Here is a 26156-nt window from a genome sequence, read left to right on the forward strand (position 1 = left end):
TGCTTTGCAAAGCATTCATACTCTCGGTGTCCCAGTTTGCCACAATATTTGCACTCCACCAAATTTCCACCGCAGTCTTTCCGCGGGTGATTGTTGGGACACTTAAAGCAAAAAACGACTCTCTCCTTGCCATGACGTTCCTTGATCACCTTCCGATCACTGGCACCTCCCAGCTGAGGCTTGCCATTTCTCCCATTTCCGAGGTGTTGGTCATTAAAGCTTCGATGTCTCTTGCTGTGGTGAAAACTGTGTTGTTGATGAACATTCTCCTTCCTCTTTTCCCCACTAGGGGTTGCCCCACTACTAGTCTCGGGCCCTTTTCCCTTGTCCATCTTAATCAAGCTTCCGACTTGAGCAGTTCTCTGATACATCGCATCTAATGTGGTGTATCTGTCGCTATCAATGTGAACTTGCACCTAATTCACTAATCCCAATTCGAATCTTTGCATCTTCTTTTCTTCGGTGGGGACGTCATCAGGGCAGTATTTGACATATTCTATGAATTCCTTATAATATTCATCCACGGACATCTTCCCCATCTCAAGCGTAGCAAATTCATTAGACTTCTGCTTCTTGGTATGCGGTGGGTAAAACTTTTCTCGAATCATCGTCTTGAGATCCTTCCAACTCAGCGGATTATCGAGTTCACTCATCACACTATCTCTTGCATTCGACCACCAATAGTCTGCCTCTTCTTGAAGGTAGAATGCAGCCTGGTTTACCCTCAAGTTCTCAGGGCATTGGACCACGTTGAACAATTTGTCAAATTCTCGTAACCAACTTTCCAAAGCTGCAGGTTCCCCAGTCCCTGAGTATGTAGGAGGTTTATTCTGAGAGATTCTCTTGCTTATAGAGGAAGCTATCTCTGCGGTCGGCTTGGACTTTGACCTCCTTTCCTCAGCCAGTTCCATAACCAGCTCACGTAGTGCCTTGTTAGAAGAGCGTTGTCGCAAACGTTTGCTAGATAGAGGAGGCATTTCCTGTTAGCATCATATCCAACACGAATATAAGTTTATTTCTCCATCTATGCCAAAAAAGACGAGAAAGTGTGGTGTCAAAGATTTAACTCACAATATAACTTATCTACATGTGTACTCCTACCTCTATGATAATCCACCTTAAATAGTACTACGCTTATCTTCCTTTTCAATTGCAAACACGTACTGTATAAGCTTGGTTCAAAGAATTTCGTAAATGAACAGTAGAAAAACGGAATTCACATATAGGAAATGAATATTGTCATATATAGATTCTCAAGCACCCAATCACGTAACGCATTAACCTTCTCATACCAATAAGGTTCAAATTAACATCACATTTAAGCATTATTATACAAATTTAGTAGATTGTACCAAAAGCTTTACTAACACTAAATAATACTCAATATTGCAGAGAACGTAAGTAGCATCTGTTAAACAAACCCATGTTCATAAGAAATTCATAAGTATGAGCAACTTTATACTTATGAATCTAATATCAAATTACTTAACTTAATCTACTTATGCACATGCAATAATCACCACAATGAAAAATATAAGTCGTATATCTATCCCAAATCTACCCCAGATCTTACGCGTAACGTTAAGTTTAAACAATTCCTTAAAGACTTTAGAGTACGAGCGTCAAAGTAGGAACCACTGGCTCTGGTAACCACCTGTAACACCCCTGAATTTCCAACCCCTTAAACGAAACCAACAATCATGAAGGAATGGAGGAAATTTGGGTGTTACATAAAAAGAAAGGAATGAGATGTGTGTATGCTAAAGTAATTGGAAACTTATCTTATATGGATGATAGTGATTATTTGACATTTAGTTGGTATGACAAAGCAGATAACTGGACTTATTAGTTCTACTCATAACTTATATAGGTGCCCACTTCATAAGAGGAAAGTAGAACCTTAGTTGGGTGATTTTTGTAACTTTTGGTCGTGCAGTGACGCTTGCAGGTACGTACACGCAGTAACTAATTATCATATTCATCGTTTCAAAGTATTATCAATATTTCATGGTTATATGCATCGTATTATAATTATAGAGCGCCAGAAAGTAAACTATGCTAGCGAATAGTCATAATAGTGATATAGGCAAGTAGAATGAAAGCATTAAGAGACTATGAGAACATATTTCTGAATATTAGAGAACGCACCATGGTTGTGTGTGGTATCGAAGTGATTTCCTACTTATTGAGCCTTGATTATGATTAGTTGGCGTGACTCAACTGGATTTGTAACCGCCTCGAATTATGAAGGCAAACACTAACTGGAATTTAGTATTAATCAAGCGGAAGCTTACTTTTGCCAACACAATTAAGGGGTTACTTAAAGGTCAAACCAATGTTCAAGTATAATACTTGAACCAAACCAAAGCAATATAACGGAAGTTTTAACTATCCAAAATATAGGAAAATTACAACCAAATCGAAATAAGTCCAAAGTTCAAATTACATCCTTAAATTAGTCTAAATCTAAACTAATAGTCTCTCAAATACAATAAAGAGATCTAAACAAAAGGGGAGTCATACTCCAACTCGGGTTCATCTTCCGCTCGCATATCCATTCTCCGTCGAGGTGCCATAGGGGTTTACTCTAAAAACGAAACCATTGGAAAAAAACATACAAAGCATAGTATCAGCAAAAAGGCTGAGTATAAACACACTGGTGTCCGTCAAACAAGTTATTAAAACCTTTTTTTTGAGTAAATTCAATTTGAAATATGCTTTTTCATTTGATAAATCATATTATGATTCAAATCCAGTTCAATGGCTCTATAGTCATTTCAAATTCTCATTTTTCATCATAAATCATAAGATCTCAATGGATCCAAATCAATTTCAAACTCATATCATAAGTTTACATGGGTACTCTGTGAGTCATCCTGTGACTTGTTTGGTAGTCGGTCTACCGTTCGCGACATGTCCGGCAAGTGTAACACAATGGTATTGTGAGCAATACGCACTCAGCATTGGTGAGTCGTTTAATCATGCACACAACATTTGCTGTGGCATATGTACCCGCCATTTAGGCTAAAACATTTTTTTTTGTACATAATATATATCTTGTAATTTTAATAGCATTTGAAAGTCAAAAAAAAAATATTAACTTTTTCCATATAATAAACATCTTTTATTTGCACATAGCAAAACATACTTTATTTGCAACTTAGCAAAATCAAATCATAATATTTCCCACATGGGTAAAACATGCTTAGCATAATCATATCATTAAAAATAACCTTTGCACTATATTGGGGCATCACTAGCATGTATGGAAATGCATCGTAACAAAAAGTGATTAAAGTTCAATACGATTTTTTTTTAAGGAAACCACTAAAATGTTTTGTTTTAATCCTTCTTAAAGTAAATATAACTTAAAAGGGTTTGGAATTCATTCAAAACAACTGGAATATGATTCATATGTCTATAAAATCATTACGACAGAAGATTTCATAAAACACTATTTTGTTAAATACGAGATAGTTTTGCCGGTAATAAAATCGATAATTGATTTACAAAGTACATATTAATTCTCCAACAAGGCCCAAATTAATCAAGTCATTATAATACCTTATTTAAAATGAATTTAAGGTTGTCCTATCAGATTATATTTGGTTATGCGAATTTATAACGATCTTACAACTATTTTCGACAATTTGGGTATTTACCGTTGTTTAAATGGTGTCTTAAATCCGTAAAATTTATAAACCATCTAATTTAAACTTAATTTATACTATGAGGCAGTAGGTTATTAATATAATTATAAATTTTCTTATATAGGTCTATTTTTACCCAAATTTAATTAACAATATTACACTTTTTAATAAATAAACATTTTCTATTAATTTGATACATTAGTAAATAATAAATAATTTATTTTGTAAAATTATACCAAGGTTCCAGAAGTCATATAACATATTTATCAGGCCATTTGAACTTATAAAAATCATGTATGATGTTTTATTATTTTGTATAGATATTTTATCGATAAATAGAATAAAATAGGTTTAAAATTATTTGAGTTCGAATAAAATATTACAAAAATCATATGATATTCCAGAAGCTATTTTAAGGGGTATAAAATTTTAAATAACCATTAAAAATCATGTGGGGTATTTTTAATAATTAATATTGTTATTTTACCGATAAACCGAATAAAATTTTTTTAAGTCCATATATGGTCACGAAAATCCTTATAAATTTTTGAACATGTATCTACTCTTTATATAACTGTCTCATAAAATTTTCATGTCCAAAAGAAGTCATTTAGTATTTATTTTATATTTTACCGTTTTCCAACTTACCGATTATTAATAACAGAGTAAAAATTATTAAGGTCCTTAAATGTCAACGAAACCTTCCCAAACTTTTACCAATTTTACCTACCTTCCCAAAATTTCAAGTCCATATGTCTTTGTTTGGTAATTATTTTATATTTTACCATTTTACAATTTACCGTTAAACAATTTAACGATTATTCAAAAATAATAAAAAATTCCAAATTAAATATATTCTGGCCAGATCTTGTTGGAGACATTATAATATGTTTTTATTAATTATTTTTGATGATGAAGAGTTCATCTAATACCATGTTTTATAATAAGAGTATTTAACACCTTAAAATCCATTAAAATATCAATTTAACGAATAATCTCAACAAAAAAGTATCCAAGAAATTTTCTTAACATGTAGCTACTGAAAATTTCTTTTAAAATGAATTTCAAATATTTTCAAATTCATATAATCATTTCCATCACAAATAACTTTCACAAATTAGTGTTAAACATGCCGTTAAATATACAATAATTTATAAAATCAACATGCATGATACCCACAATAATAATACATGTAATAAATTATTCCATACTCAAATTTATCATTTTCACATCATTTTTTAAGATTTAAGAACTTCTCTTTGGAAATTTTATTTTTTTTTTAAAAAAAACAAGTTTATACACAAACTTTTCCAACTTGTTCTTAAATCCTTTAAAAATCACCCCATGTGACATACCTCGACTCCAAGCCTATATAATTATTCTGTAAGCTCCTACGCGTTCTTAGAATTGGTTCTAACTTCGGTTCCTTGCCCTTCAAGCCTCAACTCCAACTCTTCAACTTAACATATTGCATTCATCCAAAAATCAATAATAATTTTGGATTTCTAACATGCACTTAATTTTTCCTAGTTAGAGTTGTTAGACTAATACTTGTGATGATTTTAACATGTTTGGAGTATACTTATTATGTTGAGCAACATACTTAGTTAAGTCCCATAATTTTACTTGAATCCTTTAAGTAACAAAATTTATATGTTTGTAGAAATACATCTTCTTACTTTCTATTATGGCCTATTTTTATAGATTTATAAATGACGATTTAGTTTAGAGATAAAATACTCATTTTATAATGATCTTAGTTTATAGAAAGATTCATGTAAGAAAAAATGTTTTACATGAACAAGTTTTAACAAAAACTAGTGGAATAAAGAAATGAGCATAACTTACTCTATACTTGGTGGATTTCTTCAAGTTTGGTGTCTATGGAAAGCTCTTAAGATGAAGATTATTTTTATGGGAGATTTGAGTTTATAAACATAAATTTTCAGAAGTTTTAGATGGGCTTTTGAAGAAGATTTGATGAGAAAAGAAGGTGTTTTTGCTAGGAATTGTAAGATTGAACTTCAACTATGCTTATGGATGAAATAAGGAGTAAAATGAAGAGTGAAAGAAGGTTGATGGAGCTGAAAATATGGACAGAAAATATGTCTTGATTTATTATGTTTGCATGCTTGTTGTGATGGTGTTTTTGGGTAAGAACAATAGGGGCTTTGGGTAGAGAGTTTGGTGGAGTGTGCAAGTGAGTTTTGGGGCTAAAAGAGGGCTAGTATGGCAGCTAGGGGCTGCTGTTTTGAGGCTGATTTGAGGTGATTTATATCCTCAATTTGGTCTAATATGGTGTAAGAAAGGTTTATCTAAGATAGTTTAAGGTTTGGGTAAAAATTGTTGTACATGTAACAAATTATGTAACTTGTACTTCATGTTTAAAAATCACTTGTATATGTGTGAAATATTAATTTACTCCCATCATGGTTATATAATATGCTTGGGTAATAATTAAAATTTTCTTGAACTGTTATGGGTAGTTGCTCAACTTTAAGTTTTACCTCCAAAGTTTACGTTACTTGTTACGGTTCATAATCACGTTACGAATTAACAAGTTTCAAATCATTGTAGAGAACTTTCAAATTACTACCATCAATAATTAAATTATAATTAGTAGCGAACAAATATATAAGAAAAATTAGGCGCTAAAAACGACTAATGAAATCTCCTAATAATACGATTGTTTTAGGATTATATCCGGTTGATTTAGTAGTCCCCTAGGTGAGATCCGACGGGATCACCATAAGGGGGGTATGAACATACTTTTGTCATTGGGCGTCGGATGGCCGATACCTCCTCTTGACCGAGGTGTTACCATGCGATCCTTGCAAACTACAATATGGTAGCCTCTTCACTGGTTTAGTACTCCAGTGTGTTAGTTTTTACCGAAGGTAGGACTTGAGAGGGTCAGTTGGAGGGGGTATCAGCTCATACTTTGCCATGGGCGCCGGATGGCCGATAACGCCCTTGGCCGTGTCACTATGCCATGAATAGAGAAAAGATCCACTACCTTTGAGTATACTTCGAGAGATTAGTAGTTTGAAAGAGAAATTTTGAGTAAATATAGGTGTTTAGACAGATGAGTAGACTCGTTATTGCCATACTATATCGCTGTCTATAGTTTTGTTCAATGACTCTAATTGTTCTAAGTTCATTAATTACTGACGTGTTTGTGTTTGTTGTTGTTTGTTCATTACTCCCTATGATTTTCCTGTTATGACACATTTGACTATGATCATTATGTTGAGCAGCAGGATAGGTATAGGAGCTTCTTTTCCTTTGCATTGGGAGAAAAAGTGGAGTACGATCGTAACAATTGTATACAAGTTGCCTAATGCTTGTAGCTTCTATATTACTTGTAAAGTTTTCTTTTTGGGATTGCATAATTCCTCCGTATGGAGCCATGTGACTCATTGTATGATCAATAATTCTGCGGCATAGTTTCTGGATGTATAGTAGTGAGAATACTTCTTTGATATTCGTCAAACCGATGCGTTAACACTGGAACCACGATCCTCGTTAGAGTTGATGATTTGATAAGCCGACAATGATTCATTCCTTCGTGACATATTTTTGAAAGACATTAGAGGCCTTAAATTAGTTTAGTTATGTTATCCATTTATATATCCTTGTCACATCCTCAGTTTTTAGCAGAGATGCTGCCGAAATTTCCACTTACCCACCTTTTTAATTAATCTTTAGCGTTTATTTGAATTATTTTCCCTTTTCTTTTATGTAACACCCGAATTTCCTCCCTTCCTTCACGATTTCTAGTTTCGTTTAAGGGGTTAGAAATTCAGGGGTGTTACAAAGCTCTTTCTCATAAATTGATAATCTTTGCCACCTAGGCCCAGGGTTTTGCTTAAGTAAGCCAATGGGTGCCCCTCCTGAATCAAAACAGCTCCTATCCCAAAGTGAGATGCATTTGTTTCCACCACAAAAGTTTTCTGGAAATCAGGTAAAGCTAGAACTGGGGCTGTGCTCAGTGCTTGTTGAAGCTATTGGAAGGCTTCTTGTGCCGTTTCATCCCACTGGAAAGCCCCCTTCTTAAGCAATGAAGTTAGAGGTTTACTGATTAGGGCATAATGCTTGAACCTTCTATAGTATCTAGCTAGGCCAAGAAAACTCCATAGCTGTTTGATGTTGGTTGGTGGAGGCCAAGTTCTGATAGCCTCAATCATTTGAGGATCAGTTTCCACTTCTTCCCGCGAGATAAAATGCCCAAGGTATTCTACTTTACTCTTCCCTAAGTAACATTTGCTCATCTTAGCATACAAACTATGTTGTTCCACTAATTGAAAGACTGGCTCTAATAGTTGTTCATGGTCCCTCAAACACTTACTGTACAAAAGAATGTCATCAAAGAAAACCAAAACCCCTTTTCTCCGTAAAGGTCTGAAAATGTGATACATCTAAGATTGAAAAGAAGCGGTTGCATTAGTTAGGTCAAATGGCATAACTAAAAACTCATAGTGCCCATTGTGGGTCTTGAATGCAGTCTTGTAAACACCATCCTTGCATACCCTTAATTGATGATAGCATGCTCTTAAGTCTATTTTGCTAAACACCTTGCTCCCAGCTAGTTCATCAATTAATTCTTCCACTACAGGTATGGGAAATTTGTTCTTGATAGTTTTACCATTCAAAGCTCGATAATCCACGCATAATCTCCAAGATCCATCTTTTTTTCTCACCAAAACCACTGGAAAAGCAAAAGGGTTGTTACACTCTTGAATGATACCCTATGTAAGCATTTCATGCACCAAGTTCTTAATAATATCCCTTTTGCTAAAGGGTACCTATAGGGTCTTATGTTGACTGGGTTTGTTCCATGCTCCAAGGGAATCCTATGATCAAATAGGCCTCTTGCAAGGGGTAAAAATTTGGGTTCCTCAAAAATTCTCTTGTACTTGTTTATTAGTTTAGCCACAGAGTTAGGGATATCTGTATTTGCTCCTTCTAATTTCAGAATATGTAACTCCACTTCAGAACAACTCTCTAGTTCTTGTTCACAAAGTTGTAACATAAACAGCTACCCAAACTCCTGCAGGTCCTTCAAAGGTATACAAGAGCTGATGGTCTGTACTCTCTTGGCCACTGACCCTTTAAGCAGCTACACTTGTCCTTTATACTCAAATTCCATAACCTGATTTTTAAAATCCCATTTCACCACTCCTAATCTTTTCAACCATTGGATTCCTAACACAACATCACAACTTTCAAAAAGGATAACCCACATATCAGATTTGTAAGTGGCTTGATGAATCTTCCACTCAAATTCTTTGCATATGGCTAAACAAACCATTTGATTACCATCAGGTATGGTGATGCCCTGTTGAGGCATGTGCTCCACCTTTACACCTAGCCTCCTGGCAGCCACCGTGTCCAAGAAGTTGTGTGTGCTCCTTGAGTCAATCAAAATATGGATTGGTTTGTCCTTATAATATCCTACCATCCTCATAGTTCTGTACCCCTGACTACCACTTAAGGCATTCAATGAGATATAAGGTTCAGTGTCCCCCATTTTTTCCTGTATATCTTCCTCCTCATTCCCCAAATCGTCACTACTTTGTTCCCCCACACCAGGAATCTCAATGCAGAATAATTGGGTTTGCTTCAATTGGCAACTATGTCCCCTTTCATAGGGTTGATTACATCCCTTTTTTTGCTTTAATTTCCTTTCTACTTCTGTAAGGGTGACAAATTTTCTTCCTATATAACCCATTCTTTGATACCCTCTAGAATTATTTCCCTTAATTCTGTTTGTTATAGGATTTAGTTGGTTGTCAGTCACGTGAGCAGCTCGTGTCATAATGTCTTGTATTAGTTTGTTTGTTATGACAGTTGTATTCTGTTTTCAGTTAGTTACTTTGGGCGGAAAATGTTGTTGTTATTCCTCTTAATTAATCCCCCATTTAATCTAGGCTTGTTGCCCACCATTGCCTTCTTGATAAACCCCCCTTAAGCATGTCTATAATTTGCTTTCATAGCTAAATTATTTGACTCTTTGAGTCTAGCATACTCAACTGCTGATGCAATGTCCTTAGGATGGAAGGCTCTTACAAAGAGCTTCACTCTAGGACTCAACCCACCCATAAAACTATCTAGGAAATATGAATCAGGAAGTTGAGGGTTTCTTTGTATCATGAGGGACCTTAAATGCTCAAAAGAATCCATGTAATCATCAATAGACCCGTGTTGTTCTAGTTTATTAAATTCCTCCACCACATTATCTTCCAAATGTTCCTTAAAACGAGCACAAACATCAAGAACAAAATCCTCCCACTGTACCTTTTTTCTAGCAAGAAAATAAGAGTTAAACCAAGATTCTGCTTTGCCTACCAAGTGGATTGATGCAAAGTATACTCTCGATCATCAGGTATTTTACACAATGAAAAATACTTCTTTGCTTTCTTTATCCGCATTCGAGGATGACTACCATCAAAGTGAGTAAATTCAAGTTTTGGAACATACCCAAATTGTTTTTGGTGAGTATTTCCCCAAATGAGATGTGGTGGTGTGCCCAAGATGTTGTTCTTCAAAGCTCCACGTTCCATTCTTGACTGTTGGGCCATATGTTCCTCCAACTTATGCCCTAAAGAAGTGTGTTGTTCTTCAATCTTGCGCACTAAATCAAAGAGTTGAGTATAGCGCTCCTCCAAATTCTTAACTGACTCGTCCATTGCACGAAATTTTGGGACGGTAACCACTGGTTTGTTCTCCGCCAGGACTGCTCTAATACCAATGCAATAGCCAAGCTATTGTTGGGCTGATTACTATGATGATGATTGTTAGGAAAGATTGAATAAGAAAAGAAAGAAGGGAAAGACTAAATACAAAAGATAGAGGAAGATAGAGTTTAGAAAGAAGATATGATGATTGATCTTATTACTTACTTATCACAATACATCAATTAGGTATATATAACCCCTACATCACAGCTAAATAAAGGGAAGAATAATAATAACATTTCCAGCCCAAAGTAGCTAACTGAAAAACAGAATACAACTGTCATTACAAACAAACTAATACAAGACATCAAGGCACGAGCTGCTCACGTGACTGACAACCAACTACTCCTATAATAGAACGCAATAAAGTTGGTAGTTGGGGTATGAAACAATTTCTTGAAATCAAAAGAACATAAACTTAATACTAAAAACTCTCGTGGTGGAAGGTGTCGATTGAGAGGAAGATGTGCCTTTTTTTCAGCCGAAATCTGCGGTATTTCTCCCTTCTTCGAATCTTTCCCTCTCTATAAATTTCTTTCTTTTGTTTCATTGTAGTGAAAACATGCATTTCATGGAATCTAATCCCAGGCATAAACCCTAATATTTTTATCATCTTAATGATCATTTAGATTCATTACTTATGTACTATTGCTGATTTTAAAATTTTTGCGAAAACGTGTAAATATCTGTATCAATTGAATAGACATTAGGGTTCTTTTGTGTTTTGTATTTTGATTTGAAATTGATTCAAGTTTTATTTTAATTTATTGGATTGAATTCAATGATATATGTCTTTGTTTTTTAATTAGATTTCCTTATAATATTTTAATTTTTTTTTCATGAACAGTTGATTTACTTTTACATGTCTTCTTAGGAATTTGTTGTTAGCGTATCAAAAGGCCGACCTTAGCTTAGTTGGTAGAGTGGAGGACTGTAGTTGGTTAGCAGATTAATCCTTAGGTCACTGGTTCGAATTCGGCAGGTCGGATTTGGTTTTATGTTGTTAATTTATTTCGTTCCTTTTCCTTATAGTTTGCCCTATTTCAAATTGATGCCCTTCCAAAAAAATTTGTTTTGTGTAGGATCTGTATGAATGGACCTGGTAAATTGGTGGGATGGTGTGGGCTGGGCTGGGCTGGGTTGGAGACTTCTATAACCTAACAACAATCAAACATGACCCAATCCTTATCTGTATGAATAGACATGCTAAATGGGTGAGAATATTCAGAAAGTATGCAATTGATTCTTTTGGAATACTGTGGTGAGTGGTGACTTAATAAGGCACTAAAATGAACTAAATATTCATTCATATTCAATATGTTGATGGGAGTAGTTTTTTCATAGTCACCTGTTGGCATTGAGATAATGGAAATATGGAATGTGGTATTTATCTTGAATAAGTTCATCTCATTGGATGTACCTGCACCTACTACATCTGCAATCTAGAGTTATTACGTGATAGGCTTGCTTATAATTTGCATCGACATTTAGGTATTTGAAAGTTATACATATTGGTTTGTTCCACCATAATCTAGTAGGTCAGATTTCATAATGACTGATGTATGGATTTTTAGCTCATCATTGATCACTGTGAAGCATCATTAACTTATATCGTTATATTCCTTTCAAATAAAATGATATCGGTATGTGATGGATTTTCTTGAGTAAACATACCAGAACTGACCTAGCTCAGGAGGCAGGATTGTATTTTATTATAAGAATAGATTATCCTTAGGTTGTTGGTTCCAATTCGACATGTTGGAGTTTTTAGTCTATGGTTATTTCATGTTTGTTAGACATGTTTCTTGTCTTATTTGGTAACGTTTGACTTTTGACAACAATAACTATGCCTGATTGCAACTCTTAAACTCTTTCTTATATCTTCGTTTCGAATTTTATACTTGAAAGTATGCTCACTCATTCTTTGAAGCATTCACATTTTTGTTACTCCCTTCTTTTTACTATGATTATTTCTAAAAGCTCAGTATTCTGATTTGATCTATATAGTAGCGCCAGTGCAATAGTTGTTCGGTAAAACTTTCCCATTAACATCAAGGGCACACCTCGATCGCATAATGTTTCATTTCCAGGAGCTGCTCTCCATTTCTACCACCGACACTTGTTGGATGTACCCACTACTTTGCAATGTGGATCAAATATATTAATGTTTTATATATTATATAATATATTAATGCCATTATGATTCCATGTTGGGATATCATGTCCTCTTGAAATATCTTTCTATTGTTATATTGTAAATTTTATGTAGCCTTGTCTTAGCTCAATTTGTACTGTAGCTATTCAAATAGATTATCATTGCTGGTTCTTATCCGGAAGGTTGAATTTTGTAGTTGTTATCTACTTGCTTAGAGATTTTTGTTGTTGCAACATTGACCGTTGTTGTAATCAGTGGCGGACCTACCTTAGGGCGTGGTAGGTCCGCTGCCCCATCATTATTCGACAAAAGTTATTTTTTTTCTTTTGTAAAATTTATAAAAAAAAAAAAATCAAAAATTATATTAATAGATATACTTATGACAAAAAAAATCTAGATCTGCCTTTGGTTGTAATTTATTATTGGAATTATGGAACCATGTTGGGATATCATGTCCTATTTATTGAAATTTTGAAATGCCTTTTCTATTGTTAATCGTAATTTTTTGTACCCATTGTACTGTAGCCGGCCTTTGCGATTGGAGTTTGGTTATTGATGTTATATATATGTATTAGCTATTACTTTCTAGGGCATTATTGTTTAGGATCAAGGCGTTGGCAACGTAGTTATAGACATTACTTTTTTTTTTTTTTTTTTTTTTTTGATCAGGCATTACTTAATTTTGTATGGCTCTTAGTGTATGATTGACCACTATGATGCAACAGTAGTATTGTCTAGTTATGTTTTTGGAAACTAAAATTATATGGTTGTGTTATGAATTTTTCGTTGTTTTATCCCTGCCAAATTAAATTCTGTTGTTATATGATGTTTTATGTTAAGCTACAAGAGATGACCTTTCCACAAATTTTCTTACTTAGGCATACTTTTCATCTGATCTGGTGATGTTTACCTTGTAATTTGTTGCTTACAATACTGGAACCATATTCATTCGGAAGTAGTTTTGTTTTTATTTATATGATTTTCTGTTGATGTACATAAACCAAACTTAGCTCAGTTGGTTGTGCGGATTCTTAGGTTCGAATCTGGCAGGTCCAATTTGTTTCTCCTGTGATGTGGTAATGTTGACCATTGTTATAACTTATTAATTAATGAGAACTATGAATCCATGTTGGGGCAATGTGTCTCATTGAAATGGAGTTCTATTCTTATATATTTTTTTTTCTGTGTATGGACAGAAACCGATATTAGCTCAGTTGGTAGAGCGGAGGACTGTAGTTGGTCAAACAGATTATCCTTAAGTTGCTGTTTTGAAGGCAGCAGGTTGGATGTTCTTTACATTTGATTCTTTTTTCCCACTTTCTGCTCATGGTTGTGTGACTGTGTCGCATGCAGCCACCACAAGCCACCCTATCTATGCTGCTGACTTGAGGTATGTAATAGATTGACTCTGACCCCGTCCCAAACAGGAAGCTCACAAAAGAAAATTAAATGCAATTAAAATGAAACCATCAGTAGGCTGACTTTGAGTGCTGCTTTCTCCTTTGATCTGGTAATGTTGACCTTTGTTGACCTTTCTTATAATTTATTAATTATTATTCAGAGCTATGAAACCAGTTCAAGGCAATGTCTCATCCAAATGGACTGATATTCTTATTTTAACTTTCTTTTTTTTTTTTTTTTTTTGAGCGAAGGATTGTAGTTGGTCAACTTAAATTAATAATTAAAGTGTTGAGATATTTTATAAATCCTACATACCCATGTATTTTGTTATGCTTGCTTTATTTTGAGCTATTTTTTCAAGCTATAATCATACTATCTTTTCAATCTCATATAGTATAAAACTTGTTTTCTCTTCTTTTTCAACTAAAATTAACATTTTCTCTTATTCAAACTAATTGTTCCATATATTTATTCGGCATTATCCATCCAATAGCATTTGTCTTTATTTATTCTTAATTTTAAGTTTAAACAAAAAACAATGTTCGAAAGTGCTTTCTCGATCGTCCCACAAATTTTGCTACACTTATCTTTTTAGCCTGTCTCATTAAATTTGCCTTTTTTTTTATGTCATTGTCCATATTCTTTTTTTACTTTCATTTATACATTGAATTACTTTTCTTAAATCTGCACAATTTTCTTATTACTTCACAATGATTATATTTGTCTTGATTTCCACTATAAATATCTGTAAAATAAATATCTATAAAATAATGTTGACCTTAGGTCGCTGGTTTGAATCCGGCAGGTTGGATATTCGTTACATATCTTTGTTCTAGGTTTTAAATACTCCTTCCTATTCTAATTAAATGTCTTATTTGCTAATGCACGAATTTAAGAAAATGAGGAGCGAATCATATGGAACCACATGTTACACGTAAGGAAAAGTAACAATTTGATGACAATAGTGTAAGTAGTTGGATTCTATGACGGTATACGCAATAAGAAAATGAGATAAGAGAAAATAAGCATTACATGGATTTTCAGGTGATTTGTTGCCTTATTTTTTAGGCATGCTTCATGTTTGTCCTCTGATATGGAAATGTTGACCTTTGCTATAAAAGGTTTGACTATTTTTTTAGGATTTTCTGAGTTCTCACCTGAAACCAAAAAATTGCTCTTGTTGAGAGTCGAACTCAAGACCTCCCGCTTACTAAACGGGTGCTCTAACCAACTGAGCTACAAGAGCACATTGTTCCATATTATTTTTCTGCCTTTTCTAATTTTGCAGCTTTATGAATCATGATTCACCTGCCTAAAGGTGTTTATTCAGATCAACGGATTGATTTTGGGTCATGTGTTTTCGGGTCCGTTTAAAATGGGGTTTGTAGGGGTGTAAGTAATTTGGTGGAAAACCGAACACCTAACCAAACCAAATCGAATAAGTAATTTGGTTTGACTATATTTTAATTTTGGTTTGGTTTGGACTGAATATTAATTATAATTTGGTGTTCGGTTTGGACTCGGTCTAGGGTCCAACAAAACCGAAATGTTAAAGGCATGTTATATCTTCCATTTGATTTGTTTGAATTTTTGCCCTTATTTTTAGATTTTTGTTAAAAGTTTTTTACTTGTTCAAAATAAAACCCTAAAATTATTATTATCTATTTAGGAGCTTTAGAAAGAATAATTTTGAAACAATACATGCAAATTTGATTTCCGGTGCAAAATATTTAAATGGTGCAATTTGGTCTATACGGTTCAATTTGGATTGATATTTTAAAAATCAGTTCGGTTCAATTTGGATTATATATATTATGGTTTGGATTTGGACTGTAAATATCAAAACCGAATTTTATTCGGTTTAATTTGGATTTGTATCGACCCCAAACCAAAATCAAACTTTCACCCCTAGGGGTTTGTGTATAGTTGGTTTTAAAAAAATTGTAAATTCATTGTTAAGTCGGTTTGAATCGGGTTCGGTTATAAAATCGGGTGAATATTTGGTTATCACTTTTAAGTCTTGCGCTGGTGTCTAGTACTTGAGGTGATTCATCCTCAAATTCATGTTCCAAGGTGAAACAATAAGCTTGTGGACTTTGTGCGAGCATTAATGTTAACTTTTGCCTTAACTTTTTATCATTGTTTGGACTTTGTTTTATTTTACCTTCTTTTTGGTTTACTTCTTAGGCATCTTTTTGGAAAGAATGACCTCTGAGACTTTAGTTTTCCAAATAGTTTTGTGGGTTCGGATTTATAATACTGTAGTATAATTTCTTATTAAATTATTAAATTATGTACATATTTTATTTATGTGAAAAAATAGATAATGTTTATTATTAAAGGTTAATCGAAAATAAACTCTTTCTTAGCACTAATAAGTGTACAACAAAGATAAGATTGCGTATATAGGATCTTCAAAATGCACTCTAGGTGGGAGCTACTTAATGACAATGGAGCAATGAAATGTAAAATTTTAAGTCCGTTAAAATTACTATTTGATGTAGTTTATTGTAACAAATAGGAATGAAAAAATTTTATTATTATGAAAATTGAATAATGAAAATAGTGATAGAATAGATAAATTTGTAAATATTTGTTATTCTTTGTGTTAGTGCCTTTGTAACCCTATGTTAGGTTAGCTAAGGAAACTCTTATTATTATTATTATTATAGGAACTGGTTAAGCCCGAACTGTAGTCATGACCATCGTTAATTTATTATTGTTTTTAATAATTGGAAACCAATTGCATAGGTGTCTAGATAAGTGAAGTACTTTTTCCGTTTTGTTTTATCTGTTACATAAGAAATTTAAAATCAGTATCTTTGTGTTAAAATGACTATTATAACTTATATGTAACAAGCATTTTGAAAGTGTTAAATAAAGAAAACTTTATAATAGAATGCAGGAATTACATAAGAGTATAGTGTAATCTTCTGACACTTGACAGCAAATTAGCAAAAATTTATTTCTTTTACTAATATGTCAAGTTGAAATTAAAATGGATTTTAGATAAAATTTAATTTACCTATTGCTAACATCATAAAGATGGTGTCGTGGTGTAGTTGGTTATCACGTCAGTCTAACACACTGAAGGTCTCCGGTTCAAGTCCGGGCGACGCCAATTGTTGCTATTTTTAACTTGTATTTTTTTAGGGTTGTAGAATGTGCTTTAGGTATTTTATAGGCTCAGCATTTTGTTCATGCAATTTCAGCTTATATAGATTATAGACTAATATTAGGTGCTAACACGCTTTTTTTTTTTTTTTTTTAACTTGATTTTAGAGGCTTGTTGAGAGTTGGTCAGCCTTTTCTGCAAGCAATTTTAGAATTCAAACCAGTAACCACTAATCTATATCATTTGATTTGCACTACACGAGATAATTTGTAGTTGGTGAAACAATTAGGATAGAGAATTGAGTTGAAGACAGTGCCGTTTCTAATAATTTTTGGGTCTTAGGCGAAAAATAAACAAATAACCTTTATTTAAGTAAAGATTCGGTTATTTTTTTCTCCAGTAGTTCAGTGGTCATACGCTTAACTAAAACAATCAAATGCTGTAAGTTCGATCTATGATAGAAACTACTTATGCAGATACTAATTTTTAATTAATTATAAGGATTAACTTAATTTGGGCCTCTTCATGGGCACTAGGCAGTTGCACCTCAAAACTAATCTCAGGAACGACTCTAATTGAATTCCATTACTAAAAATAAAAAGGTGTAAAATAAGTAATAATGCTAAATAGAAATTTGGTGCAAGTTAAATGAAACGGAAAAGTGAAATTTGAGCTCCGAGCTGTGCATTCTTTATTAAGCTTGTTCATTAGAAGGACAAAAATTCCATGCCCAGGTTTCAAGCTTTTTTGTACATTCTATAATGTTATACTCCTATCACTTTAATTTAATATGTTAAGCATTTATCATTGTTTTTAAAAATTTGACAATATTGTAACATTTGCATGGTTTGTAATATAGATTAAAATGATTAAATACTGACTGATTTGATTTAGTGTAATAATCAAAAATAATAATTTTGCTCTTGTTGAGAGTCGAACTCAAGACCTCCCGCTTACTAAACGGGTGCTCTAACCAACTGAGCTACAAGAGCTTTTTGTTAAAAAATTGAAAGTTTTTTAACTTCATTCAATTAAACTGTTTTATTGGATCTAAAATTGGTTGTATTGGTCATTTTTTTTGATATATATATTTGAAGTCAAATTAAACTGTTTTGATATTAAATGTTGTACTAATAAGTGAGGAGAGTAGTATTTTTAGAAATTAGAGCTGTGGGAAACATGTATAAATGAGATGAAAATGTAAACTAAATGTTTAGATGAGAATTAATGAAATAGTACATGTTATAACCAGAAATAAAAATTAAGTAAAACTTATAGAATATACTAAAATGAAAAGTGATGTGAATTTAACGAAAAAGAGGAGAGTATATTAATAATTCATCTATAGGAAAATTCGCAACTATTCTAAAGTTTTTAATAATAAAGAATAGCATTAGGAAAAATGGAGGAATTATGACTTTTGATAATTTAAAATGAAAAACTGATTTATTAGCAATGAGTGACAATGTGAACGACTAATGAGTATTAGTTTTAACTTTTATTAAATGTTTTATCTCATATTCATCCTAATGAATCTATTATTCTCAATACATTTTTTTCTTCACAGTTTTTCATTATCATCAAATATTAATTTTTTAAATGGCAATAAATAAAGATGAATTTTGATGCCATTTTTACAATTTAATACAAGATCGATTCAAGTGGATTGCCATGAATGGACAAAGTTGCCTTCAACCGATAATTTTGAATTAAATATTAATTATGCCATTTTAATTTTCAACCCATTTGAATATTCATTTATTTATTTGGAAAATCCGATCCATTTAATATTTTGAATTATATATCTACATAACCAAAACCCACAACAACCGACCTTAGCTCAGTTGGTAGAGCGGAGGACTGTAGTTGTTGAAGTAGTTAATCCTTAGGTCGCTGGTTCGAATCCGGCAGGTCGGATTTTTTTTCCTTTTTCCAATATTGTTTTTTTCCCATATTACTTGACAGAAGCTTATGTTCAAAGCTATGAATATACAATCCAATAATAATATATTAATAGTAGTACGTTCTTATGTTTCACTAATTAATTTATGTTTTTTTGTTCCGTCTGGGCTCTCGAGAATCCCTAACGGGAAGACAAGAGGAAATTAACGCTTCGTATAAATGATGAGAATCAAACCCGTATACAAACAATAAAACATATATGAGGAACATTGGCACATTGCACAACTTACAAACACAATCCAAGTACAAACGGTTTTACTAAATTACACCTTATTTAGCAGGATGAAAAACATTCAAGAAACACAATTTAACCGACTTAAAAAAAAGACGTACATTGAGATGACACTCGCTTTATCGTATCCATTCATCGGTAGCTGCGGTAAACAGGACTATACATACAACTCTCAGCATACTTGACGAGGTTTTCAGGACGAGGAAGCCGACTTGCTAAACCTACAAAAGAACACACATTTGATGTAATATTGCCCACTTAAACATATTCAGTACCAAAAATCTGTCCGAAAGATAATTGAAAGGGTGGCGACTGACGAGAAGCTCACCTAGATCGTACGCTTTGGCAGCAACATTAGCAGCAATATGTGTCGATATCTTCCTAATATCGGAAAATGGTGGATATATCATTCCATTCTCATAATTTTCTCGTGTAACTTGTCCAGCCAAAGCTTCCGCTGCCAAAAAAATGAAGAGTTTACGTTATTAGACAAAACGCAACAATGAATTATTGTAGCCCGAGAATCTCTACTTCTAACTCAAATTCTAACAATGCGAAAGCTATATACACCCTTTGGCTCGGTTCAAATATATTTGTACCTTCGGAAAATTCTATTTTCGAAAGGCGAAAATTATGTGTTTACTCTTTATTTATACTAAAACGAGGCACTAATACACTTAAAGAAGTAATAAGTATCAATACTCACAAGCTGCTAGAAGCATGTCCTCGTGAGCTCGGATAGCTCCAGATATGACTAAACCGAGGCCAAATCCAGGGAAGATGTAGGCATTGTTGGCCTGTAAATGATAGTTAAAATATTCTGTCATACTCTTTACAATTACTTAATTTCCAATAGCACAAAGATAATGTTGTTTACCTGTCCCGGAACAAAAGTTTTTCCCTCGTACTTAACTGGGTCAAAGGGACTGCCACTCGCAAAAATTGCACGACCCTTTCATAGAGAAACAACAAAGAAACCATTCATAATCTATGAATCCCACATATTATTGGCAATGGGTGGATTTATAATCAAACCCCGGCAATACGTAAGACTGCTCAATATATGTTACCTTGCTCCATGTATAAGCCTCTTCTGCAGTGCATTCTGATTGCGTTGTAGGGTTAGAGAGAGCCATTATAAGAGGTTTCTAGATCATATTTGCATAAATAATTAGAGTTATATATAACGTAATTCAAATATCGGTTGCTTATCCAAAAAAGAATTAAGTAAAAAAATGTGTGTTAAAACTTCAAATCTATATTTGACTTATAAAGTGTGTGTGCACCTCGAGTTTCCCCGATAATATGTTGGCATTCAAAATAGGTCCAGTCTAATTTAACAAAACATGTAGACTCTTTTGGCATACATTAATTCTTATGCAATATTTAAAATTTACTTTCGGTGACCAATTAAGTGAGTACGATGATATTTTGTACCTCATTATAGGAGGCCATGGTCTCCACTGCTTCTTTTGTAAATGTTTTCCCTACTCCAGATGATCCAACCAATACGGTTGGCTTGATTACCTATAGATAAAATACATACAAGAAAAAATCCCCATCAAAAAGTAGAAAGATAAACCGTGAAAGTCGCTCGTTAAGTTAACATTTGCACCTTCACGGCACTTATGAGATCACCAAGAGGTTCATGTTCATGAGCCCAAGGCTTCTTAAATTCTTGAAGTGAATTCTTTCTTGAGCCAACAATCAAGCCCTACAAGAAAAATCTCACAATTAGTAAATAAACAGATTTCTACAAAGGTGAACAAGTATCTTTTATCAAGCTTCCGCAACCTTAGAGTCAACCAGCCAAATCTTCTTGCGCGTTTCTTCCAATGGTGCCTTTGTCTACAATAAGAAATGTCATCGCTATGTCATAATACGTCTTCCAAATGTCTTAAAGAAAGTGAAGTTTGCTTCCGTAAATTCCATACCTGTTTAGACATCTCTAGCGCAATAAGTTCAGCTATACCTGTTCCTGCCTACAATGTGTAACACAAGAATCACATTGATATTCATGGTAATTGCTAAGCCAGTCCAGTTTAACATAATTCGCTAGCGAAACTTTTTGAATTGTGATTCGCTCAAATTTGCCCAAGAGTAGGCCCAAAACCGAACATAATTTGCTTTTTTTGATTTGTGATTCGCGAGGAGATTAGCAAATCATGTAACACTGAGCCATGCCATAAGGTAGGATTCCATTAATGAATACGAGTAATGAACTAAAAGCACTCTCCATTGGAAAACCTAATATCTCGAGTTGTTAATCGAAAATCTTTCGAGGTCTTTCTGGTTTACCCCGCTTATTTGTCAAGTTTGAGGAAATGAAGTACAAACTAAGTTGCAACAGGTTATTATTCTTACTTCCCCTGCTCCAAGGAATAAGAATGTGTGTTCTGCCAAGGTTCCACCAACTAATTTCAATGCCGCAACAACACCTGCTAGAACGACGGATGCAGTTCCCTACATGGAAAACGACAAACGGAGCAAATTAATGTTCTCAAGGATCAATCATCAAACGGCGACACAAAAAATCTCGATATATACCTGAATATCATCGTTGAATACAAGATGACTAGTTGAGTAATTTGAGAGCAGCTTGAAGGCATTATGGTTTGCAAAGTCTTCGAACTACATCAATATATACAAGAAATACAAGTGTCAAGACAAAATAGACTGCTTCAGTAACAAAATCATCATTGGAAAAAATTTATAGATTGTAAAAACCTGTATAAGAACTTTTTCTCCATAGTTTTGTTTCACTGCACTCATAAACTCATCAAGAAGCTCGTCATATTCCTACAAACATTTGGTTTCTCGTAGCTTCAGTAATTGGAAACGAGTCAACACGGGCGAGATATTCTAATAACATATAACTGGAGTAACATTTTTACTCCTATATCCTTTGTACTTCACAGTCAAAACATATATTAAGTAAAATGGCTCATTAAATTATGTGCGCTTCTTATTTATGTGAAGCTGCAAATGATGTTGGCTACCATGTATCAGTCAGACACAACCTCTTTGTTATCACAAACAAGGGTAAGGGTGCATACATCTTATCCCCTCAAACCCCCATAGGTGGGAGCCATTTAATGGAATTGGAGGAACAAAATGTGGTATTACCTGCCCAGTTGCTCTTTTTTGTTTCAGACCAATGTAAAACTCATCTTTCAACAATTGTTCGTTGTTAGTCCCGACATCAATTGTTATCGGCAAACACTGAAGCAAGAAAACAAAGATGGATTCTTCTCATCTTCATTTTTGAAGAAATAGTTATCATCAAAAGACATAACGTAGAGAAAGCTTACAGCTGAAGGACGAACTCCTCCAAGTGCTGTATATAAAGCCAGTTTTCCCACAGGTATTCCCATCCCCTGAAACCATGTCATGTTACAACTACTGTTAAATCACATGAGCTCATCATGTTAAGATATTACTCTTAGGGAATATTCAGCACCTGACAACCAAGATCACCGAGTCCCAAAATTCGTTCACCGTCAGTCACAACTATAACTTGAATGGTTCTTTCAGGCCAATTTCTCAGAACTTCAAGAATTCTTCCCCTATGAAAGCCAATCATTTCAATTTGAGCTAAACATCCAAATATAAGAAGCTTAAATTTTCAAGAATTTAGGAAACAACCATACTTCTCTTTCAGACTAATATATAGACCCTGTGGATGCCTGAAGATACTTCCATATTTCCGACAAGCCTCGCCAACTATGGGTGTATAGACAATTGGGAGTAATTCTTCAACATTGTCGATAAGGAGCTTGTAGAACAATCTTTCATTTCTTTCCTGCACATAATGAGAAGGAATCAAAGAAAGAAACGATAATACAAATAAGCATCGAACATTTGAGGTCATTTTCGAGCTGAGGATCTCACTGGCTGCAACCTCCTAATTTTTTTTTGTAAGGATATGGTTTGCTATCGAGACCCTAATTATAGGGTCTATGGACAAGATATTCTAGAGTCCGGATATAGAGATGATGATGATGTAGAGGTTTACTTTGTTATTTGTTGTGTGAATGTACATCTTTTATCATTCTTGACTACGAATGCAACATCATGCAAGTCTCACTTACTAATTAGCTCGATTTAACATCGTGTTTATGATTATTTAACCAATATAGAAAAAACTATGGACAAATACCTGCAGGTCCATCAATGCCATGTATTTCTGCAATGGAACCTGATACTGGCGAATGTTTTGTAGTGTTTTCTTCTCCTGCAAGGAGATTATAATTAATTTGATGCACACAATATAAATTAACAATGTATGGTCTATTTCGATTAAAAAAATTGCTCAGCACAACCTGAAGATGTAGAGAGAATTCAGCTGGAGGTAAAAGACCGCGTAAATAGTGAGCATCTCTCTCTTTTTCGGAGAAGGCGAGTCCTTTGTTGAAATGTGGGTCCCTCAACAATGAATATCCACTACACCAATAGACAAAGAAAACATCTAAAAAATCTTTTAAGCATACAAGTTTGTATAATTCAGATTCCGAAAAAGAAAAAATTTCCAGTTCATATATTTAAATGGTTTGCTAACATATCTAATTGGCCAAATGTTCCATAAACAGAAAAATTCACACTCTATGCACAAAGACATATACTTTGTTAGAATGAAAATAAGGTTGTAATTGAAGTTATTAAACACGAAAAAGAAGAATTCTAAAACATAGTCACAAGTTCAGGCATGCACGCTTATCAAAAGTGAACTTTGAAGATCATTGATGATCGGATGTCTTGTTCAAGACACTTAGATATGTTAGCAAAAATTATTAAACACCAATAGGCTCTCCTTGTGCACTTCTTGCCTTGTTCAAGACACTCTGTTGGGATGAGTTATCCCACATCGATAAATTAAAAATGGTGTGCACGCTTTATAAGCTATTAGAGACCTTCTTCCCATTGCCATATGGTTTTGGGATGGTATATATCTCTTTGGCTTATGAAGTGTGTGCACTTGTGTCCCCCGTTAATATGCTGGCATTCACAATAAGTCCAGTCTAATTTAACACACTCTCTATGGACCACATTGATCACCTCATGAAGTGATCCAAACATCAATCCCCATGTCCCATTGCACACACTTCATCTTTTTCCAAAGTGCAAGCCATGAAATGGGCTATGAGATGATCAAAATCTTCTATACTAGAAGAATTGGCGCTTGCACTAACATAAAAAATGATAGTATGATATAGAATATCCATGAAAATTGAAATCATAAATCATAAGTACAACCAATAAACTCAAGGGAACATACTAAAGATGACAAAGTAGATTCTTACTTGACATCTTAGAAAGCATGGAATTAAAAGTATTCTATCAAAGTAATGCATCTAACTTATCTACTACCACATGCAACCCCTTGAAAATATTTATTATAAAGTTTTAAACTTTACATCTATAATATTCATACTACAAATAATAAAATTACCCAAATAAATAAAAACAATCACATACTTAAACATAAGAAAAATCATGATGATCACAAAATTCAAAATAAAAATAAAAATAAAAATAAAAATAATTAGGTAGTATACCTTGCTACAGATACTGTCCAAGGAGTGACAAGCTGATCCTCGGTGGCACAATCTTCACCGTACACGTCTCTAACACCACCACCAACGGTGGATTTTTCATCAACAATATCCTTAACAGAGGTATGTTCCATCGTCTAAACAACAAACACTTTCCAAATTCAAAGAACAGTTGATCAATTTTAAGTTTCTGGGTTTTTTTGTTTCACCAAATTCAGTACATGAATTATAATTAATTAAGTATAACAGCATGAAGAAGCGGTGCACTTATATAGGCTCTATTTTTCTGTTTCACATCATTAAATGACACAAGAAACAAACCCAAATGATGAACACGTCATGAGACCGTATATCATATTGTATTCACAATCTCATTAGAGACAAATTTATATAATTAATTTATTTCTTAGCTAATTACGTTAAGAGGGGATTTTTGAGGGTGTTCAAGGTAATTTATTGTTTAGGCTCTTTTCTCTCTTTTGTATATGAAAAAGTTAATAAAAAAAGAAATATGTCAAGTTTATTAATAAATATATATATGTATATATATATATATATATGCTATAAATAAGGCATAGAATAAAAGTTTTACACAGGTCCTTTATATTTTTTAAAACGGCTCTGTTAAAAGGGTGAGTAATCATTTAAGGTTATTAGTGATCATTTTTAAAATAATAAAAAGTGATCACTCTAATAACAGTGTAAAAAGTTATTATGTCAAAATTGTAAGTGATCGCTTTAAAATTATAGGTGGTCATTTTAAGACATTAAGTATTTTTGGTCGATCTAATAGTAATAATCTGACCGTAAAACTGTCCCATTTCAGAATTTGTGAATGATTAATAAGGAGAATGTATCATGTCAGGATATTTAATCATGAGTCATCTCATCACAATGTTTATTTAATTAAGGATGGCTAAGCCTTAAGTAACTACTTATGTCATAGAATATTCGTTCATCAGCCTAAAGTAAGTACTTGGGTACGATTTTCCGTATCCTCTCTGGCTCTTGGCCAAAACAAATTTCTACAATTCTACATGTATTTTATGAAAATTATATGATGATAATTGAGATTCTGATGGTTAAATAAGAAACTACCTAATTTATATGTTTTTTTTAAAAAATTATCTTACGTAAATTTTTTTGCAAAAAACTACCTTAAAAACTACCTAATATAATACAAATGTTTGCAAATGACAACCTGTTAACAATTATCGTTTGTTGACTGTTACCTTAACCCTTTGACCAGCACGTAAGTGTCACGTGACTAATTAAAACACTCCTTCTTCAATAACCCTTGATTTTCAGAAACTTTCACACAGCTAAATTCATCAATCTCCCATCAAAACATC

At 33.4% G+C, this 26156-nt stretch overlaps 3 protein-coding genes and 4 non-coding genes across 7 annotated transcripts; 2 read left to right on the plus strand and 5 right to left on the minus strand.

Annotated features, from left to right (window-relative positions):
• Window positions 1-416: 416 nt before the first annotated feature.
• LOC130823359 (uncharacterized) lies at window positions 417-977 on the minus strand. The gene has a single exon (XM_057687980.1). It carries the CDS (start codon window positions 975-977, stop codon window positions 417-419), a length of 561 nt encoding a protein of 186 aa, XP_057543963.1.
• Window positions 978-7654: 6677 nt separating this feature from the next.
• LOC130823360 (uncharacterized mitochondrial protein AtMg00860-like) lies at window positions 7655-8068 on the minus strand. The gene has a single exon (XM_057687981.1). The coding sequence runs from the start codon at window positions 8066-8068 to the stop codon at window positions 7655-7657; it is 414 nt and encodes a 137-aa protein (XP_057543964.1).
• Window positions 8069-15115: 7047 nt separating this feature from the next.
• TRNAT-AGU (transfer RNA threonine (anticodon AGU)) lies at window positions 15116-15189 on the minus strand. Its single transcript has one exon. It is a non-coding gene; the product is annotated as a tRNA-Thr (tRNA).
• Window positions 15190-16990: 1801 nt separating this feature from the next.
• On the plus strand, window positions 16991-17064 carry TRNAV-AAC (transfer RNA valine (anticodon AAC)). Its single transcript has one exon. It is a non-coding gene; the product is annotated as a tRNA-Val (tRNA).
• A 912-nt stretch (window positions 17065-17976) lies between these two features.
• On the minus strand, window positions 17977-18050 carry TRNAT-AGU (transfer RNA threonine (anticodon AGU)). The gene has a single exon. It is a non-coding gene; the product is annotated as a tRNA-Thr (tRNA).
• An 837-nt stretch (window positions 18051-18887) lies between these two features.
• Window positions 18888-18975, plus strand: TRNAY-GUA (transfer RNA tyrosine (anticodon GUA)). Its single transcript is given in 2 exon segments — window positions 18888-18924; window positions 18940-18975. It is a non-coding gene; the product is annotated as a tRNA-Tyr (tRNA).
• Window positions 18976-19147: 172 nt separating this feature from the next.
• LOC130824640 (NADP-dependent malic enzyme) lies at window positions 19148-25064 on the minus strand. Its single transcript, XM_057689727.1, has 19 exons — window positions 24808-25064; window positions 23575-23695; window positions 23412-23486; window positions 22903-23054; window positions 22713-22818; window positions 22564-22629; window positions 22379-22474; window positions 21980-22051; window positions 21800-21883; window positions 21617-21715; window positions 21187-21234; window positions 21047-21100; window positions 20868-20966; window positions 20690-20779; window positions 20323-20400; window positions 20130-20204; window positions 19959-20049; window positions 19581-19709; window positions 19148-19473 (listed from the first exon to the last, which is right to left on the minus strand). The coding sequence occupies exons 1-19, from the start codon at window positions 24936-24938 to the stop codon at window positions 19385-19387; spliced, it is 1755 nt and encodes a 584-aa protein (XP_057545710.1). The 5' UTR covers window positions 24939-25064; the 3' UTR covers window positions 19148-19384.
• Window positions 25065-26156: the final 1092 nt, after the last annotated feature.

The sequence above is a fragment of the Amaranthus tricolor genome, chromosome 9, assembly GCF_026212465.1.
Source record: "Amaranthus tricolor cultivar Red isolate AtriRed21 chromosome 9, ASM2621246v1, whole genome shotgun sequence".
Lineage (NCBI taxonomy): Eukaryota > Viridiplantae > Streptophyta > Magnoliopsida > Caryophyllales > Amaranthaceae > Amaranthus > Amaranthus tricolor.

Bases quoted from the DNA above. Each gene is read 5' to 3' on its own strand.
- LOC130823360 (XM_057687981.1), bottom strand. From the start codon at position 8,068: ATGTATCACATTTTCAGACCTTTACGGAGAAAAGGGGTTTTGGTTTTC.
- LOC130824640 (XM_057689727.1), bottom strand. From the start codon at position 24,938: ATGGAACATACCTCTGTTAAGGATATTGTTGATGAAAAATCCACCGTT. The intron at 22,475-22,563 runs GTAAGCTTTCTC...TTCTTGCTTCAG, and splicing joins GAGGAGTTCGTCCTTCAGCT to TGTTTGCCGATAACAATTGA. The intron at 20,050-20,129 runs GTAAACAACATT...TATCATTTACAG, and splicing joins AAACTTTTGTTCCGGGACAG to GCCAACAATGCCTACATCTT.
- LOC130823359 (XM_057687980.1), bottom strand. From the start codon at position 977: ATGCCTCCTCTATCTAGCAAACGTTTGCGACAACGCTCTTCTAACAAG.